Consider the following 16,999-nt stretch of genomic DNA (forward strand, 5'->3'; position numbering starts at 1 on the left):
CTGAGAGCAAAAGTCAAGTAAGTCGAGATACGTGACTATTGAAAGAAATTCAAAATAAGAATGCTTGAGTGTTTTTAAACTAAGGTGACCCAGTACAAAATTTTCAATATATATTTTCACTCTATTTATATCAATTTTCATTTTTAGATTATCATTATTATTATGCTAGATTTCGAACTTAAAACTGTTTTTTCTCAAATAGAGGTTTTCAGACTTGCTTGACTTTTGCTCTAAGGTAGCGTGGTAGTACAGTTTATGTCACACTGAGCAGTACTGTTGCCTCTGCATGTAAGTTGCCTTCAAAAAATACCGCGAAAATTACAAGAAGCAATCGGTTACCTAACCTGATAGGTGTATTCTGTGTTCATCTGTATTATCTAGAGGTATTAAAAGCACTTACAATAAAATTTTAACGTTTATAACAATTAAAATTTTTTAAACCATGAAGTATCAGTCGTGTTATTTTAATTTTATTATAAATTTTTAACCATGGATACAAAATTCAATTTATATGAAAAGCACTTATATTTTAAGAGCACTAAATTTTATTATTCGTTGTTACTAAAAAGGCCAACAGTTATATTTCAGTTTATTAAGACAAACCAGTAATGTACCTTGTGTATTAGACTTACCAAATTGAGAATAGAATGCATTTGACTCGGACAGTAGATTTTAAATTGAATACTATTTTTAGAATGATGTTTGATGATATATATATATATGTATAATGATGGATGTCAAGGATATGGCAGCAATGTTAAATCTGTTTGTCTGCTTCAGATTTTTTGTAACACTCTTTCTGACAGGCAATCACCATCTTTATGTATTGCGATTAAAAAACTGACTAACTTTTGCTACAATGAATTCAAGTGTGGTACAAGAGTCTAATGCTTTTCCCGATACTCTTAGGTACCAGAATATTTCTGGTAGATAACTATACATTGTCGAGGAGAAACCCCTAAGGAGAGAACCTCGCTTTTCTAAACCCCAGTCCGTCTAGGATCCACTGGCACATGTGTTTAAAACGCAAAATTATAATAAAAAAAACCTTGAGATTTATGAATTTGATTTGTTAAATGTCAGATTTTCTTTTTACCAACAATTACAAAAGAAAAATGTTATATTTCTTTAGACTAAAATGTGGGCCCTCGAACAAAGCTATAGCGACGATGAGACTGTAGCTCTTTTCCAACAGGGAAGTAACAAAGAACTCTATGAAATAAATACGGTTGGAAAACTCTGCCAAGCAACCTCTGTATGTGGTTTTATTTATTTTTCGTACTCTTAAAAATACATTGTTATATATTTTATTATATTCAAAATTAGGTTTTCTCTAGCCCGAATGTAATTTCTAAGTATGCTGGTGAAAAACTAGTGGTGGTTGTTGATAAACATGTGCATATACTTAACGAGGTATTCAAAGAATCTGCCCTGTCTATCGAATTTGGTACATAATTTCATTTTAAAAATAGATAATTATCCATCACACCAGGTTATTAATTTTATTTTTCACAATAGAATCTCAGGTTGATTGCATAGAAGTTACTGATGATGCCCAGTTACTTTTAGTAGGCGAGCAAAATGGTTCATTTTCCATTCATCACATTGACAGCGAAAAAAGGCTGATAAAAAAGGTACTACACATGATAGTCAATTAGTAATTTTTATAGATTTGTTGTAATTTTAATGTTCTGCTCTTAACATATGCAGAATCTTGTAAAACCAGCTGAAGACAAACCTAGTTTCTTTAGTATTCGTAGTATTTTGTCACAAAATGGTTAGTTCCTGTAAAATTAGCTTAAAGAAGTGTGTTAATAAATTTCGTCTAATTTTTTTAGATATGTTACAAGTTTCAGTTCTGACTATCGGAAGTGTTTTGTACAATTTCAAGAACTTAAATATGAAATTATTAGGAAATGGTATTGTTAGTTTTATACTTAAAATTTTTATATATGTGACTTGGTTATTTCACACTTAGCCATATGCATACAAGACTGGGATGAAATTAAAAATGTAAGTATTATATTTTCAATTTCATATTTGAAAATTTTCTGTCTGCATAAAGTGGTTGTGGAAATTTTATTTAAGATCCTTGGTAGACTTGAAACAAGTGTAATAGATCTTTCTACATCTTACGAAAGTAGCCTTCCAAAAGGATTATTTTATTCACAGAGGAAATCCGTTCTGTGCTGTTATGTGAGTTCTTAGTTTTTTAGTTTGGGGTATATTTCCACAAAACATTTTTTCATTTAATATTTTACTTTCATTTTTGAAGGGTTCAGGCAAATACAACTTTGGAATTGATATTAGAGATTCAGTTTCTCAACATGTTTCACCATTTATAGAAAATTGTAAGTGAAAAAAATAATTTGTTTTACGGAGTCATATATTTATAAATTAATATTTTAAGCCTTAGAAATTAAAAAAGCATTATATTCCATTGATGGACGATTTATCTTTGCAATTGACACAAAAGTAGGCAAAATACCAACACACCAATGCATGTCCAATTTTGATTTATATTTTTTGGATACTTCAGACGATACTGAACATTTCTGTGTTAAAATTATTTTGCTGAAATGAAAATACCTGGCGATATTAATAATATATATATAATATAATTAACGTTTTTTAGTGTTTCTTCTCACCATATTTGGATCACTTAATTGTGGTAGGTGAAGTAGGATACACGGTGGGCCTAAATGAAATAAATATGCAATAAAAGTAAAGCATTTTCCAATTTTAATTGGTGGAAATGGTTCAAATTGCGTAAGTTAAATGATACGAAAACTTTTTACATGATCAAGGAGCAGGGGAGTGCAGGGTAGCTGTTGACTTGCACAACTATGAAACATAACTGTGGCCAAATATCCAGGGATAAAACGTTTCCTTCAACCAGAGGGGGGATGAGCCAAAAGTCCTTCTACACGATTCGTGTGGACCCTGGTTTCAGGATCTATAAATTGAAGGGAATGGTTCACTGAAAAGTGCCTGAAATTGGGGCCATATTGAAGAGCAGCGTAACTTTTCCAACACTAGTGTAAATTAAGAGTTGGCACCTAACTGTGACGCACGTTCAATACACTCTCATGCTAAGGGCACGTGGAACCACTTAAACCCCATTCTTGCCAATCACGATCAGCCATCTAGCATCGTGACCATATTACCAAGAAAAAATATAATATATTTTGTCCTCACTCAATAAAAAATCGCTACTATACCACAAATGGAAAATAGGGTTGGAAAACGTTAATTTAAAAAATAAATATCACCTCGTATTTTCATTTCAACGAAATAATTTTAACACAGAAATATTCAGTATCATCAAAAGTATGAAAAAAAAAACCGGAAGTGCGTTGGTATTCACCTCAAAAGTATTATAACTGAACTTTTTTATCATTTCTTTCATAATAATAATTAATGGCAAATCTCTGAAGGGATGTCTTTTGGTATATAATGGATCAACATACATTCCAATTAAAATATGGAATGCCGAAGAAATAATAGATTTTACACTTCTTGAAATCACAGATGGAAAATTGTAATGTCTTTTTGTTTACCTATTAGATTTTTTTTCTGGCGTAAAACCATTACCACTATGTAACAAACATGTTAAGTATTAACATGGTTTTATTATTCAGAGAGGAATTATTTAAGTACAGAGTTCACAATAAATTTTTCAATTTCATTTAGCACTGTTTATCAACAGAAATTAGTTTTCCTGATCAGTTCAGCGAAATCTGAAACTTATGAACTAGTTTATAAAGATTGGCCAAGCATGAAGGATTGCTATAGAGTTAATGTTTCAGACTATACGTATTTGGTAGATCCAGTTTTGAATGGAGTAAGTCATTGGAAGGAGGTATTCCGAGTGAAATCAACACATCCCAAAACATCTATGTAACGAAGTTGAGTAAAACTTGCTCTCAAATTAAATCCCAAAAGACTAAGGTTTTGTGGCAGCTATAAGCTATGCAAAAATTTGGGAATATAACCTTATTTTTAAAATTACTTAAGGTCTCAAATTCATAAACCTAAAGATAATTTTTTTTATACATCTTGGATTTATTTTCTTATTTCTTACACAATTGACTGTAGTAACTTAGTGAATTACTTAATATCAAAAATTGCAGAACCTGTGTTATTTTTTTAATTAACTTATTAAAATACAATTTTATAAAATTGTGGGTGGAGCTGCAGTATAGTTTTAGTCCAACTTGGATAAAAGTAAAGTGCACACAAATTAAAATATTTGCGTGCAGTTAATGAGTATATTTAAAAATTTCATTAAAAGACTAGACAGTAGATTATGCTATGGAAGAGTAACCGCCAGATTCCCTCTGCAGGGGAGAGAAGAAGCTTCCCCCTTCATATCCCACTAAGGCTTAGGCTGCCCTCTAGTATGATAATATATCTATAAACATAACATATAGGTAATTTGTAATGGACCCCAGGGCTGGTCGATTGTGTTAATCTCTGGTGGGTAGTCAGACGACTTATTGGGTTATCCTACATAAAAAAATAAGCCTATATAATACTAATCAAGAGAAATTGATAGAGGTAAAAACTTCAAAAATTTAGTATTATTCAAATTTATTATTACATAGAATTAATTGCGCAATGCAAAAACTGTACTACGCTTTGCATGATGTCATGGTGCTCTTAACAGTCTTATGACTACGTGTAACGATGTTTGAAGGATCTGAGTTCTAATATTTAAACTCAATTATATAGAAAGGTAGAGACAATGTTATAAAACATAGTACTGACAACTGTGGGTACTTTCCCTACTCCAATTGGTGGTTGTTCCTTAAAATTAGGCACCGATTATTTAAATTACAATTATTTAAAAAATAAATGGAGATTTTATGGCTTTGGTGTCAAATAGGCAGTTTTGGGAGAATCAGTTTTTTAATATTTGAACACTTACATTAGAGCCCACTACTAACCGAATAATCAACTCAATATCATATATGTAATATACATTTAGTATCGTTTGCCTTCTAAAAGTTATAGTGTATGCACTTATCAATCCTACTTTACAACGCGAGGTAGAAATGTAATAGCTGATAACTATTTTATATAAATGTTTGATACAGGGAGACTAATGATGACAAACATTAATGTTTAAATACACTTATGAAAATTATGCTTTTATCATTTTATGTATTTTTAAATTTTGATTTTGATGATTTACTTCAATCTATTTTTAATTGGGGCAGTGCCGCATGCATAGTTTTCAACAGCACCGATATTTAAAGGATGAGATAAAGATAGTGTTGTATTTAACTTCTGCATCACTTCCCGATATAAGTCTGTCTTTACCGTATATTCAGAAATAGAAAGGGGATTGACGCGAGGGAAATAAAAAAAACTTGTCAAAGGTCTATGTTTAAGTTGTGATTTGCCCTTTTGCGAAGACTGCGTTTTATTATTCACGCTTGTCTCATTAGAATTAATAACTTATATTTAATAACCTATTTTACAAATTTACTTCTGCAGTTTTTATACTGAAAAGTGTCACGCGTTACTCGGACTCACTCCTACAATGGGGAGAAGAAGAAGGTGGGGAAAAACAGGGAAAGCGGTTCTTTTCTCAGTGACGAATTTTTAATTGTGGCCGGTACAACGAAAACCATTAAATACGATCCCGTTTATGAACTAACTTCATCAAGGAGGGGATAGGAAAAACACGTAGTCCCGGGAAAATTGTGCAAATTATTTTGTAGGCGGCATGGCTCTATTATTCGTTGTAAAATTTTTTCGAGGAGAGTGGAAACCTACCTATTCTGTGACAATGGCCGTGGCTCTCTCCCCACAGTACCGACTTTGATGACATCAATTCCAGGTGGGTAAAATACCAACCCGGAATTTCCCGGGTGGGTACTTCTACCCACCATACCCACATTATCTGCCGGCCCTGATGGGCCCCATTTAGTTAAGATTCCGGTCACTGCATAATCAGTGCTTCCCATAATATAATGGGTACACCTTAATGTAATTTGCCTTACTTTGGGTATTCTAAGTGTACTGGCAAACTCTTAATTAAGTGATCTAACAGAATTGTCAATTTCCCAATTTGGTTTTGTCCTATGTTCATTGCAAAAAATGATATTTAGAGACTTGCTCTACAAAAATTAGTGTCTCAATCTTGGTAGAAATCTGTAACTTGGGCGGCTTGGGCTGTGTTGATTGTACCTAGAAAATTTCAAATATCTTAAACGAAGCATAAGTTAAAATTTTAAAACTAACATCTGTTTATTGTAGGATTCAGTTTGTGTAGTGGAAGGAATACGTTCAAAGTATGCCTGGTTGTTCAGCACATGTTTATATTTCTAATTGACATAACTAAAACATTATTTTACCTCTTATTTATACACTATAGTTCCAAAAACAGTGTGGATATACTGAAGATTCGAGTAATATCAGAAGCTTTACCTCAAATGAGGTATTGAATTATTTTAATATTAACAATATATCAGTCACTTAGTGTTTTACCAATCCGTTACTTTTAAAGATTTGAAAAATTAATCCGAAAAGGTAGATACGAAGAAGCAGAATTGTTTGCAAAACAATTCAATTTGGATTTAGAGGTTATTTTATAATCATCAGTAACAATGACCTAAGTATGATACTATAGGCTTTTGCAAAATAAGAGCGTGTGACAAATGGGGGAATATTAAATAACACTCTTTTTCTGATGAAGTTCCCGAATGGGAAACGAAACTAGTCGTCGTTTTTCTAATAAACACTAAGTGGTTTAAATCTTATTTCCTCATTACTCTTTTTCTCATTGGTTAGTAGAAAGTAAAATAAGTTTTGAAAATTTGAGGTATTTCATCCCTTAAACTTACATGATATGCAAAGTTTCATACTTAAAGGAATTATGTTACTCTAATGATGGTTGTCCTCCTAAATAAAACTTTCCATTTATATTAATTTAAATTATTCTCTTAGGAAGTGTACAAGTCATATGTTATGAGTTTAGCTTCTGGTGATTTAAATTCTGAAACTGTGAACAAAATGAAAGAATATTTACAGAAAATTAAGGTTTGAGATACTTTATGGCATCATAGTTTTTACATAATACTACAAATAAATATTTCATGAAAAAGTCTAGAACTGGTTTTTATTATGTTTCTGAAGTGCTTTTCTCATTTGTAGTAAGCAAATGCCAAGTTTTGCCAACCAAATTACTGAAGTAATATTTATCTTTGTAACAGTACCCATTGAGATAATTCCATAAACATTCAACTTTATTTTCACTAATTATTAACAATTGTGAAAATCAATTATGTAGCCATTGTTCTAGACCTTTTGTATAAACCATTGGCTTGACTTTAGCTATTCAGTGTATTGAAATGTTAGTGCACAATTACTACTGTTTTTTTGGTATAGCACACTGCGCTCTTAAAATGAAGTGTAATTATAGCTATGGTTTAATAGTTATATAATTGTTTGACCATCTGATGTATGCATTTTGGTTTCACTAAGAGTTTAGCACTGGTTGAGCCAAAAGTTTCCATTATAATTTTTTTGTGTATTTTTGCATAATAATACTACAGTATTAATTTTAAAATAGGATCCAAAGTTTGTGACAGATATTGCATTAAAAATTAGAGCACCGTCCATGGATATAACTAAAGAAGTTTATGGTTTTTGCATTGAATTTGTATGAGATTTTTCATATTCTGTAGTGTTAACGGTTGAATTAACATTAATATTTTTCATAGAGTAAAAATTTAACACCCGAGGCGAGTTTTGAAAATTTACAAGAGGTGTGATTTTTGAAAGCAAATATGATCTGTAAAGCCTAAGTAAAATTTTTTATTTAAAACCATAGGTATTCTTAGCGGAAGAAAAACTCAAGAGCTTTGTTATGCTATATACAAAACCTGAAGATTGGTAAAAATAGATAAGCTAGTTGGGGTTACCTGTGTATATAACATGTTATAGAATTAAATCATTTTAGGTTGAACTGGTTCAAGTTTTCACAAATTCATTGGGCTGAGATTTTCCTAATTTTTCTTAAAGGAGAAGAAACTGAAAAAGCTTTTTTTGTCTGGAGGCAACATTATGTAAATTTTTGCACAATTTTAGACAGCTGTAGCTTAAAATTATTTTTGACTTTAATCTAATCTGAGTAGAAGGAAATTTTAACTATTTTCAATGAATATGACATTGAAGAAGTTTTAAAAGAAATTCCTGATAATACACAATCATCAGAACTTGGTGCATTTCTAAGATACAGCTTTCTTCGACCAATTTTACTGAAATATCCAACTTTGGTGGTCAGTTTCCAGAATTTATAGCATGGATTTTATTATTATATTGATAACCATATAACAATTAGGGACAAATATCAAATTGGATTATTGGAAGATCTGATATGTATGAAGTCCTGGAAAAAGCATTGTGGCCGTCTAACAGCATCAAATTGTTAAGTGTTCTGCCAGAAATATGTACTAAAATTACTGAAGAATTCAAGCATTCTCCTATCAGTGCTAGCCTGGTTAGTGATTTCAATGAAAATTCCAAGCTATTATAACTTTGATCAACTTTTTACATAACTAATGTTTTCTTAACTCTTAAGGAAACGTGTGATTTTCTCAAGCTTGATTCTCAAATTAAAGATTTGAAGGAATTAAATACGCTTAAATCACAATACCGTTGTTCGCTTTCTTTAGCACAATATAGTCAAGTGTGTTCTTGTTATAATTACTATTTCACTCAGTGTTGAGTAATTTCTTATCTTGATTAGGAGGACAAAATGCAAGTTGCATTCATTATATTGGATCTTTTAGTTAAAACAAACAAAGTGGACCACGGTATAAATCATTTTCTGCTCTTATTTTTTAAGAAGAACAAATTGAATAAGTGTAATGTCTTTTGCAAATATATAACTGTAAGTCCGTTAGTTGTTTTGTGTAACCATGATATAATTAAAAACTTTTTTTATTATACACCAAGGATCTGATTAAAAATCAAAATGTTGGCTGGTGGTACTGGTCAGAGTCACCATGGGAAGAAGGTGCTATTCAAGTGGCAAGGTATATTAAAGATCCGCATTTGAAATCTCAAGTTTTTACACAAATTCTTGGGCAAGCTCCAGTTCCATGGAGCACCCAGATTCAAGGCTTTGCAGAACAGCAATTGAAAGAAAATCCTTCTTTGTGAGTGTTATATAATTAATTGGTATAAAAAATGTCTTAACATTTTTGAAAAACAAATAATTTATTTTACAAACAGCATATATATTTACGATGATAAAGTGTGCTATGCTGTTCTAAAAAACATTTTGCTGAAGTACAATATGCGAAGTTTCAACCTACATGAATCCAGAAAAGCTGAGGCAAGTGCCTAACTTATTGGTTGGCTTTAGGCACTTTCCAAGCTGCTCACACCCTCCCACTAATTTTAACTCTGCATCCTGCTTTAAAGTAATGTAAGACACTGGAACGACCTTGGGTTTGGTTTGCAATTTTTCTCAGGTAGTTTTTTTTTAATCTATCATTTAGGTATATTTTTTAAATGTGTTACGGTATCACAAAATATGCAGATTAACGGGAGATTTTTAGCAAATTAAAAAAATATATATTTTGGTTTGGTCTTGCCACCAGACAAATGATTTTGTCAGTTACTCCTCAGTTGTGGCCTAGAGGAGTATATTGGACATAACATAGTGGGTTTTTTACTTATCCTTCAATTCTGCCCAATATTCTTTTGCTGTCTACATCACAAATGAACTAAAACCAAAATGATATAATTTTGCAAGTTCAGGCTTGCAAAAATTAACATGTTGAAAAAACTATTGTTGTCTATAAATCAGCAATTCCCTACCTTATTTCAGTCATTGATGTCTTATATACTGAAATATCCGAGTAAAACTGCTTTGGCTGATGCTCTGGTTGTCGTAGATGCATATGACCATTTGAATCGCAGTGAATGCTATTTGAGATATGCTATCATACTTCTTCAAAGAAGAAAGGTAGATGACTTTTTAGAAATCTTCTACAGTTTGAGTGAAGCAGAAATGACTGAATATGGACCAAGAGTTATTTCATATTGTGAAATTAGGTTGGAAGATCCGGATATGTTTATACAGCTGGTATTTACATTTTTTTTATTTAAAAATTCATTATTTTGTTTACATAACGGTACTATTACAGAAGGACTTTAAATATCTGAAATTGTGCTCTTATTTTGGAGTTAAAATTGCATCTCGTTTATTACAAATAAGTCCAACAGATTCACAGTATCAATTTCTGTTTCAACACATGAAGCAGGTTTATCGTTTACAAGTAAATTTGCTTTTATAGTTATGAAGCAATATAAGTAGCTAAGATATGGTTTATTTTGAAGTTGGAACTTGGAATTTTTGATAAAAGATGTCTGGTAATTAACGACGATGATAAATGGAAACTATTCATGACAGTAGCTAATGGTGAAAAAGCCTTGTATGCCAACGAGATCTCTCTGTCGCCTGATGAGGTACTAACTTTGGTACTGCTATTTTATTTATTTCAAAGGACAATAATCTTTAAATCTGTATTTCTACAAATTACTTTTATAGAAGAAAAAATCAACAATTAGCAACTTAACTTATTTGGAAAGAATGTTAAGGTAAATTCCGTTTTTTAATAGTGTCTTTCTATTTTTCTGTTCATTCTGTTTAGTTATTGCCTGGTTAATTTTAGTCTTGGAGATATTTTGGCTTTGCCTAAAGTAAAAGTTAGAGGAGAAATAATATCAAAATTAGCCATAAAAGGAGATTTGGAAGAAGCTACCAATCAGTGCAAGTACGTCATACTATTTGCAAATGGCGCATTGAAAATTCTAATTAAATTAAACATCTTTTTGAAAGGGCATTGGCTCAGTTGAATGTTTCTACGGATAATATTATGTATGTACTCGAAAAAATTCTCACAAATGAAGAGTTATTAGCCTCAAATGGTTTAGCATTTGTCATACAGGATTTGCACAACATTGCTTGTCAAGCTTTGTGTAACTGTACTCCAGGTATAGTGAAGAAAATTGTTTTATTTATTGAATTTAAGTAAAAAGTAAATGTTATTTATCAGGTATGATCCTGAAATGCGCATGTCTGTCACAATGGACAGCGATGTTAGTTGGTTTGCATGCTTTAGACCAAAATTTTGGTTGCAATAACAGTTCTCTAGCTCAGATGGACAAATATAATGTTTGGAAATTTTCAAAAATTTACCGAGATCAAGGAATGGGTGTAAACCTAAAAGAGATCCTATCCAATGCTCTCAAGTGCCTTAAAATGATATGCTTTCAATCACAAAAACTAAGTTTTAGTTCTATTGTCAATTTTTTTGCAATGTCTCGTGACATTATTGGCCATCTAAGGTCAAAATCTCTAGAATCAACAGCTTTTAACATGTCCATATTTCTTCAAAGCAACATTTTAAGTAGATTTTGTAATGATGAAAATGAACATCTGAATACGGTTGGTTTAGTTTTAGAAGTATCAAGTACTCATTTAAAAAAAATATATTTAATTTCATTAAAATCTAGAAGCAAACTCAGCACTTGAAAGACGCAAATTCCCAAACCAAAAGGGCTGTAAAAGATATCTGTTCTTCTTTACTTTTAAGAGTAATAAATCAAAAACATTGTGACCTTTCATTTGGATTAAATGTTTTACTGGCCTTGAATATTTCTGATGCACTGAAAATTATACAAGTAAGACCCTAATTTGGAGTTTCACCTCTTTCCGTTTTTTAACTTCACTTATTTCATAGGAAATTATTTCGCGGTATCATAAAGACCACTTTCGCATTAAATCTTTGGCTACTATAGCAATAAAGTATGGAGAACATTTGAAAAATATAACACTAGTTGAAAAAGTAACTCCAGTTCTTAAAAAAGCTGCTTGGGCTGAAGAATTATCGAAGCTGAAAATTAATTGCAAGGTGGTTAAGTGAACTATAATTCTTCTGTCAAGCTATACAAATTTATTTCCTTTTCAATAGGATATTTATAATATCAGTGATGAAAAAATATTATGGAACATTATGAAAGAATTACTTGAAATTCCCTCAGTTGAATTTAACCAAATAGAAAATTTCTGCAATGACTTTTCTATGGAGAAAAATGACGTTTTACTTTTTTATTTAAAAAAGCTACTTCGTAATTCCAAAATCCAAGATTGGGGATATGCAAATTTTCCTGATGATAAGCAAAAGAAAGAGCTTAATGAACTTCTTGTAAAATGCAATTTCTTGGTTAGGGAAATTTCAAATAAGGCAGATATTCTTGATTTACTGATTGAGATCTTTCCATTAGTAAGTGATTGTTATAATGTTGAGACTATTTTAAATTTATTTTTTTTAACTGGCTAGACCAATAGCTATTGTTATGAAGCCCTTGGTTTTCTTTGCCAAAATGTGAAAGAAATATCTTCAGCAGCAGATTTGCCTATAGATGAAAGTTTTTGGAGTAAGGTATGGTTCAAAATTTTTTGCGCATTTACAACTCATTAATTTTTGGAAAAATTGTATAGAACATAAAAATTGTAAACTTTTTGAAAAAATATTGTCGCATTAATCAAGCTACTGAGTTTGAGTATGATAAATGGCAAATAGATCATCCAAATTGCAGTAATTTACCAAAAATTGCATCTTCTTGCTTACCATTACATCTGATGTGTAGTGATGAGGATATATCTAAAATAATAAGTATGTTTTGGTTTGATTAAATGGCTTTAAAAGTTGCTTGATGACTTAGGCCTAAAGTGTTGCCTTGATATTAGCTAGGCTGATTATTATTATAAATTTGAAAATTTCTTAATTTTACTTCCCTTACTTTAAGATCCTGAACTATCACCAAACACTTTAGATGAATGGCTGATGATAGCCAATAGCATTGGGGTAAATGATTGACTGTTTAATTTTTTCGAAATAAATGTAATTTAAAGTTTCTTTTATTTATAGTTCAATGGTGATGTATTGAGATTCAAAACCATAAAAAATTATGTTCTCAAATGGCTTAAAGATCAGCAGGATGCCAATACAATGCTCTATCAGCCTTGTGATGAGGAATTTCTGTCCACAATCAAAGTTTTAGGTCAAAACATTACAAGTTATGAAATGATGTTAAGTTGTGTCAATTGGGTTGTTAAAATAATTCCTTTGTGTAAGTTAAGTTTTTTCTAAAATTTTTGCCCCCAAAATTAATTGTTGTTTTCAGGCCAGACAAAAGTTGAAGTGGCAGCTTTAGCAAATCAAATAAGTGAATACAACCCTAAAAATAAACCAAGCAACATGCGGGTCGCTGAACTTGCCAATATTAGTCTCTTGTTGTACAACAAGCTTGCATTGGATTTGATTTTGCAAAAATTTGAAATTTGTGGCCATCGTTATATGGAGTTGACGCATAACCCACAAGAACTTATAGTGGCGATATTAGAAGATGTTGGAGATTGCAACATTTTTACTATTCCTGAAAATAGAATTTGTGATGCTATAAAAGAAATTGCCAAAGTTGGGCATTGTGACCTGATTGAAATATTCATATTTTTGATTGATTCTTGGATGCCATGGGGAAACCTTGATACTATAGCTGATGATGTAGGTTTTATAATTCTATTACAAATCATCAATTATTTTATTTGATAATAATATAAAATTATGTCAGACATTTACTTTTAACTTAAATGAAATGCCACTAGACTTCCACTCTCAAAACAAAGACGTATGGACAAGTAACTTAAGAAGGTATACATGTACTTCAAATTTAAGTTACAAAAGCTATTTGACACTTTAATGATTTATTTTCAGAACTATAAATTTGCTGAACCATATTGCAAAGGAGGAAGCAGTTTTTAAGCAGTTGAAGACATTAATTAATGTAATTTATATTTAAGTGCTTTTTAATCTAAAATGTTTCTTATGATACAAGTATGCATCTCCCAATGTTCCTGATATTTGTACCTTCGCAAGCTTTGCTGATTTTTCAAAAGAAGTTTTGTACTAAAAACGGTGTGGAGTAGATAAATCATACTAACTTTTTAAATTTATCACACTTTGAAAGTATGATTTTTTATAAGAAAACATCATTATTGTAATTGTGTTTTAATTTCTCTCATTGAGCCTTTGATGGTACATGTTTCATCAATGGTGTAAAATTTTCAATAGGGCCCACTATTGAGACAAAATATGAGTTGCCACTGTCTTATTTTAATGGCCTAGATGGGTACTTATATCGTAAACGTCTTGTCTATTCTCATTTTATATTTCTCTTTAAGTCTTCAAATAACAGCACAACCCAAAAAGTTCAAGCTACTATTTGCTGCCTAGTGGTTTTTGATGAGAGTATAATTAAAGAGATGACTGGTTTTAATAATCAAGATTTGCGTAAATATCTACGTGACTTGTTGTATGTGGCACAGCTTGAAGAATTACAACAACCTTATTCGTTGGAAATTTTTCGTACATGCAATAAGTTGGATCTTGTCAGGACTGTTCTGAGGTTTAATTCCAGAAACCCGAAGGTAAACAGTGTAGCATTAATTTTGTTTTTTATTAATTGATTTGTATATTTCAGGCACTCAGCTTCTCATCTTCATTGTGCATTGAAGAAAATGAATGGGACATTGAAATATGGAATATAATTTTAACTAATTTAGTTGCATTACACAAGGTACTAAATTATTAATTTTATTATTAAATACCTAAGGAAATATATATATATATATTTTCTAATTCTAGGTAGATGAACTCTCTCATGTGCTAGAACAAATAAATTCAGAAGCCACTTTTCGAATGTCACAATCATTCCTGAAAGCATGGGAATTTAAAATAAAGCATGATATTGAGCAATGTAAGATTCGTTACCTAGGATATATAAATCTCTCATTATTCACATTACTCAATTTCTATGTTTAGGCAAGTCGGCCATGGATGCGTGTGCTCTATATAGCAATATTTTAAGGTATGAAAAGTTATCTCCTTGTAGGTCTGTTTTGAATATGCAAAATTAAATAAATGGGTGGACCATTAACTTGAATAGGCGAAACTATAAAGTCCAGGGGGCTGAAAATATGGTAGCCATCTATCCTAAGAAATACGAACTATTATTCATTTTATTTTGCTAATGGCGGTTTAAATTTTGATCGATTCGTCTAAATTATCTATTTATTATTTATTTAAAACATTTTGTAGTAGAAAAGTGTAAGTTAATTAGCTGTCTGCAGTATCTGGAAGGAATATTTTTTTCTTTAACGTCGCATGGCCAACTATTTTCACGAGTTACCGAATCGAAGTTGGCTGTGAAAAGGTAGTCACGTGATTTTGTTTTCCCATTTTAACAAGTTGGCTAAGACCAAATTTACTTTATAGTATCGCCTATTAATATTCTCTACAATTTGGGGGCTCTCAATATTTTTCTTTTATCGCTTTATTTGAAAGTTACCAAGCTGCTATTTTCACCTACTCTGAGCAATTCTAAATACACCTTTTATTGTGTACTTGCTTCCTGACAATAAAACCAAGAGATACCATAGGGGGTCAAATTCAGGGGGAGTCACATCTCAAACTAAACTTATCTTCTGGGTTTGCAAAAAAAATAATTATTTTATTTCCCAAAAGAATATTGGATTAGTTAGGTTATCACTAAAAAAATTGAAACATCTCAAATTCCTAAGGTGTTCATGTCATGAATCTCTTAATCTGGTAGAAGTGGCCAAAGCTCTATTCACGTTTTCAGCTATCCCAGCATTAGCAACATACCTACTTTTACCAAACAGCAAAGAACACACCAAAAAGGTAAAATGTTTACATATAAAAGGAAACTACTAGTGTTAAAATGGGTAAATCCATTAGGCATTTAGAACCAGTAAAATTTCAATAAAATAATTTTATTTCACTATAAAGCACTAATAAGAAATTGTAGAAATTTTATATTTACTATCATCTTTTAAATGCCAGTTAATTAAAACTAACAATATTTAAATGTCTAAATTAAGACCTGTAAGGTTAAAAAATATACTTTAAATCATTATAAATGAAGTAAATAAAATGATTGGGACATGTTGAAGTATTGGCAGTATTAATTAATATTAATAAGGTTTTCAGATAGATTAAGTGTACAAAAAATACCTCTAAAACCTAGAATTCCTATTGTAGTTTGCATTCCAATAAAGAAAGCAATTTTTTAAAATTTCCGACACTTAACCTTTTTTAATAAGAAATCACTGAATTGGAATCTGTTTCGTAGTTGCTGTACACAAATAGCACAACATAAAAATTTGACTCTGCAACTCCCTCCTCTCATTATGTGGCTTAACAATTACAAAGACCCCGACCCCTACCCCTAAATTACGTAACAAATGAACACCATAATACGCAAAAGAAGTACTAAATTGCAACTTTGGTTGTGTTAAATAAAATTTAAGCGATTCATTCCCCTCCCTGTAAAGTTTAGTAATGCTTTTTACTGCATTACATACTTTGTGAATGGCCACTTATTGAATCCTTATTACTATAGTGCATTTTACTTTACCACTAATACTGGAAATTAACTGATTCTGGTTTAGACTATGTTACAATACAAAAGTCCTCAATGTTTGAAAGAAGAATATGAAAATTTCATGCAAGAATTAACTGCCGATAAACGTCTGGAATATTCATTGGTATGTGTTATATAATTCTTTTATTACTTTAATTTTTTGATTTACTATAAATAAATTTTTCAGGTTGCAGCACTACTCAATGAAGTATAAGATACCTATGACGTGAACTTTCCTAGTTATACAAACATTATTTTATTCTACCTTAATGTAAAAGCTATTTTTAATCATTTATTAAATAAATGTTGTATTTATTGACTCATTCCTTAAAAATTTATAATAATTGGTAACTTATGTCTCTTAACTGTTCATATTCAATTTCACATGCCTATAACTAATTAAACAACATTAGTTGGGGGACTATTTCATTTAATTTTACTGTTTTTTTTTGCAAATTGCAATGTG

At 30.9% G+C, this 16,999-nt stretch overlaps 2 protein-coding genes across 5 annotated transcripts; both read left to right on the forward strand.

Annotated features, from left to right (window-relative positions):
• The first annotated feature begins 740 nt into the window (after positions 1-740).
• Positions 741-9,486, forward strand: LOC149946528 (kinetochore-associated protein 1-like). 3 transcript variants are annotated; one of them, XM_090171568.1, is made up of 26 exons: positions 741-874; positions 1,133-1,255; positions 1,327-1,447; positions 1,519-1,634; positions 1,711-1,777; positions 1,839-1,919; positions 1,979-2,013; positions 2,089-2,196; positions 2,276-2,351; positions 2,411-2,475; positions 3,438-3,541; positions 3,694-3,844; positions 6,268-6,302; positions 6,386-6,448; positions 6,518-6,593; positions 6,958-7,050; positions 7,583-7,672; positions 7,734-7,778; positions 7,844-7,905; positions 7,973-8,078; positions 8,148-8,291; positions 8,354-8,512; positions 8,594-8,701; positions 8,762-8,905; positions 8,971-9,173; positions 9,250-9,486. In XM_090171568.1, exons 1-26 carry the CDS (start codon positions 860-862, stop codon positions 9,362-9,364), a joined length of 2,505 nt encoding a protein of 834 aa, XP_090027694.1. In that variant the 5' UTR covers positions 741-859; the 3' UTR covers positions 9,365-9,486. The 3 variants fall into 3 exon arrangements, with proteins under 3 accessions (XP_090027694.1, XP_090027695.1, XP_090027696.1); XM_090171569.1 differs by having other exon boundaries at positions 770-909; positions 9,250-9,485; XM_090171570.1 differs by lacking the exon at positions 741-874 and adding an exon at positions 992-1,015 and having other exon boundaries at positions 9,250-9,485.
• Positions 9,487-9,831: 345 nt separating this feature from the next.
• LOC149946529 (kinetochore-associated protein 1-like) lies at positions 9,832-16,841 on the forward strand. 2 transcript variants are annotated; one of them, XM_090171566.1, is made up of 24 exons: positions 9,832-10,108; positions 10,170-10,301; positions 10,363-10,503; positions 10,574-10,623; positions 10,698-10,799; positions 10,865-11,019; positions 11,082-11,473; positions 11,542-11,709; positions 11,769-11,939; positions 12,000-12,311; positions 12,369-12,470; positions 12,530-12,704; positions 12,838-12,896; positions 12,960-13,161; positions 13,216-13,595; positions 13,663-13,742; positions 13,806-13,875; positions 14,273-14,518; positions 14,572-14,667; positions 14,736-14,847; positions 14,913-14,958; positions 15,671-15,791; positions 16,562-16,657; positions 16,721-16,841. In XM_090171566.1, the coding sequence occupies exons 1-24, from the start codon at positions 9,857-9,859 to the stop codon at positions 16,745-16,747; spliced, it is 3,687 nt and encodes a 1,228-aa protein (XP_090027692.1). In that variant the 5' UTR covers positions 9,832-9,856; the 3' UTR covers positions 16,748-16,841. The 2 variants fall into 2 exon arrangements, with proteins under 2 accessions (XP_090027692.1, XP_090027693.1); XM_090171567.1 differs by having other exon boundaries at positions 10,363-10,491.
• The last annotated feature ends 158 nt before the right edge of the window (positions 16,842-16,999 follow it).

Source organism: Leiobunum rupestre, chromosome 4 (assembly GCF_980474605.1).
Source record: "Leiobunum rupestre chromosome 4, qqLeiRupe1.1.hap1, whole genome shotgun sequence".
NCBI classification, from domain to species: Eukaryota; Metazoa; Arthropoda; class Arachnida; order Opiliones; family Sclerosomatidae; genus Leiobunum; species Leiobunum rupestre.

What these genes read in the sequence shown, in the direction of transcription:
- LOC149946528 (XM_090171568.1), top strand. An exon ending in GAAATCACAGATGGAAAATT is followed by an intron (nt 3,542 to 3,693) that starts GTAATGTCTTTT and finishes AATTTCATTTAG; the next exon opens with CACTGTTTATCAACAGAAAT. An exon ending in GTTTTGAAAATTTACAAGAG is followed by an intron (nt 7,779 to 7,843) that starts GTGTGATTTTTG and finishes TTAAAACCATAG; the next exon opens with GTATTCTTAGCGGAAGAAAA.
- LOC149946529 (XM_090171566.1), top strand. Translation starts at nt 9,857, where the DNA reads ATGTCTTATATACTGAAATATCCGAGTAAAACTGCTTTGGCTGATGCT. An exon ending in TTTGTGTAACTGTACTCCAG is followed by an intron (nt 11,020 to 11,081) that starts GTATAGTGAAGA and finishes GTTATTTATCAG; the next exon opens with GTATGATCCTGAAATGCGCA. An exon ending in TTGATACTATAGCTGATGAT is followed by an intron (nt 13,596 to 13,662) that starts GTAGGTTTTATA and finishes AAATTATGTCAG; the next exon opens with ACATTTACTTTTAACTTAAA.